At 42.4% G+C, this 2,376-nt stretch overlaps 1 protein-coding gene across 1 annotated transcript; it reads right to left on the reverse strand.

The window, feature by feature from the left end:
• Positions 1-75: 75 nt before the first annotated feature.
• LOC107578083 (arylsulfatase H-like) lies at positions 76-1,760 on the reverse strand. Its single transcript, XM_016264075.1, has 3 exons — positions 1,600-1,760; positions 198-492; positions 76-134 (listed from the first exon to the last, which is right to left on the reverse strand). The coding sequence occupies exons 1-3, from the start codon at positions 1,697-1,699 to the stop codon at positions 107-109; spliced, it is 423 nt and encodes a 140-aa protein (XP_016119561.1). The 5' UTR covers positions 1,700-1,760; the 3' UTR covers positions 76-106.
• Between the last annotated feature and the right edge of the window lie 616 nt (positions 1,761-2,376).

Below are 2,376 nucleotides of genomic sequence, written 5' to 3' on the forward strand. Positions count from 1 at the left end.
TCTGAGGACAAATTTTAAAATTGTGATGTTTAAACTCAGAATTATGAGAAAAACGTCAGAAATGTGAGATGTAAACCCTGAAGTCAAAATAGCAATATATAAAAACTCACAATTGCAGTTTTATAACTTGCAATTCTGAGGGAAAAAAGTCAGAATTGCAAGAAAAAATGATGAACGGTGGGATATAAACTTGCAAGTGAGAGAACAAGTTGCAGTTATCTTTTTGAATGTTTTTCTCCTGTGGCGTCGGGTTCTTCACTCTGCTCCTGCAGACGTGTGGTGGCTCTCCTCGCAGGAGCAGAAAGGGAAGGTCCCGCAGCAGGGCTGCAGCCACGGCTTCCACAGGACCTTTGCCCACGTCAGCTGTCTCTCCACCGGCGTCAGAGTTCTGCGGTGCTCCGTCACGGCCCGTTCGACCCGCTCCAGCACCTCTGCCAACCGCCGCTGGAGAGAAGTTTGGTGTGAAGGAATGGACCTTGAAGACGGAGTCACCTGAGGTTAAAATTACAATTTAGCTTATAATATCTGTCTCCGTGTGTGTTGCTGTTATGCAGAGCTCAATAATATGTAAATATCACAAATATGATTTTAAAGTGTTTTATTTGTCTGTCAGCTTTTCTAAACGTGAGGAGTTTCATGATTCATCCTCGTCATGTGTTTTGTATGACATATGGAATTATGGAATGCCCAAAATTACCAATCAGTAAATACATACATGTACAAAGAAATGTAATATGAATAAATAAATAAATAATTTAATAATTTGCACTCTCTGTCTTGAGATTTGTTCCAGATGTTTTCACCCCTCCTTTTCTTTTTTCCTGTCCCTCTCTCACTCGCTCCCTATACAACGCATTCTCTCTGAATCCCCCTCCTCCATCTGTTCTCGCTCTCTCTCTCTCTTGTATGATGTTTTAATGTCTCTTACTCATATTCGAGGTACGCATGCGCACATGTATGCATTAGCTTTTCTTGGTTCAAATGCTCAAATAAGGACATGAATGCTAGGACTACAAGGTGAAAGGGGTTCGTGATGAACTGTGAAGAGAGTTCAGCATCCTTCGCCAAAGTCTATTCCTAATATGTCCATGTTTTTCTGTACATGTGGCCATTTTATATAAACACATGTTCTTGGCCAAGATCCTATATGTATGTCATCTATATCCTCATTGGTTAAAGGGTTGAAACTCCCCTCGTCATATGTCTATATAATATCTTTGTTTCTATGAATAAATTGAAGTATTGAGAATACCACTGAATGTGTGTTTTCTTGCTTCCCGGCCGTTATACACTTTGAGGGATTGAGAATTTTCCAGGCGGCAAAGAGAATTTACAGAGGGACCAATTGTTATTTTACTAACAAATGGGGGCTCGTCCTTCCGGGAATTTCTTAAAAAGACAGGTTTTATTTTTCTTCCTGTCTGTAAGAGAAATTGAATTTATTCTCGTTTGCAATTTGATTGTGTCATATTTGGCATCAATCTGTTTTCCTCACATTTTAGATGTGGGAAGAAGAGTGGGAAGCTTTCCGTTTAACCTATCTATTTAAGAAAATAGAGTAGTGGTGAAAGATTTTAATTGCTTGTTTGAGTCACTCACTGTCGGGAGGGTGCCAGCGTACAGCGTTCAGGTACATGCCGCAGTAGTGGAACATGAACTCGTGCTGCGAGCGGTTCGTTCTGCCCTCCAACAGAGGCATCAGATCACGGCCGTCCAGGATCCTTACAGAATCACACAAACACACACATACAGCACTTACACATCATACAGGATTTTCTAGGTGGTTGCTAGGGTGATACTGGTGTGTTTCTGGGTGGTTGCTATGGTGATACTTGGGTGTTTCTAGGTGGTTGCTAGGCTAGGGTGTTTCTGAATGGTTACTAGGGTGATACTAGGGTTTTTCTGGGTGGGTTGCTAGGGTTGATACTAGGGCATTTATATGTGGTTGTTAGGCTAGGGTGATACTAGAGTGTTACAAGGGTGTTGTTTGGGTGATACTAGGGTGTCTAACCGTAACTAACTCTATACAAGGGTGTTGCTAGGGTGATATTGGGGTGTTTCTGGGTGGTTGCTAGGGTGTTAATGGGGTGTTTCTGGGTGGTTGCTAGGGTGATACTAGAGTGTTACAATGGTGTTGCTAGGGGGATACTGGTGTGTGTTTGGGTGGTTGCTAGGGTGATACTAGGATCTTTATGGGTTGTTGCTAGGGTGATACTAGGGTGTTTCTAGGTGGTTGCTAGGCTTAGGATGATGATAGAGTGATTCTGGGTGGTTGGTAGAGTGATACTAGGGTGTTACAATGGTGTTGCTAGGGTGATACTGGTGTGTTTATGGGTGGTTCCTAGGGTGTTGCAAGGGTGATTCTAGGGTGTTTCT

This window comes from Sinocyclocheilus grahami, unplaced genomic scaffold (assembly GCF_001515645.1).
Source record: "Sinocyclocheilus grahami isolate Dianchi unplaced genomic scaffold, SAMN03320097.WGS_v1.1 scaffold8758.1, whole genome shotgun sequence".
NCBI classification, from domain to species: Eukaryota; Metazoa; Chordata; class Actinopteri; order Cypriniformes; family Cyprinidae; genus Sinocyclocheilus; species Sinocyclocheilus grahami.

Excerpts from the sequence above, each read along its gene's own strand:
- LOC107578083 (XM_016264075.1), bottom strand. The coding sequence starts at position 1,699 with ATGCCTCTGTTGGAGGGCAGAACGAACCGCTCGCAGCACGAGTTCATG. Across the intron at positions 493-1,599 it reads ACGCTGGCACCCTCCCGACA|GTGACTCCGTCTTCAAGGTC; the intron begins GTGAGTGACTCA and ends TTTTAACCTCAG. Across the intron at positions 135-197 it reads AACTGCAACTTGTTCTCTCA|ATTGCAAGTTATAAAACTGC; the intron begins CTTGCAAGTTTA and ends TTTTCCCTCAGA.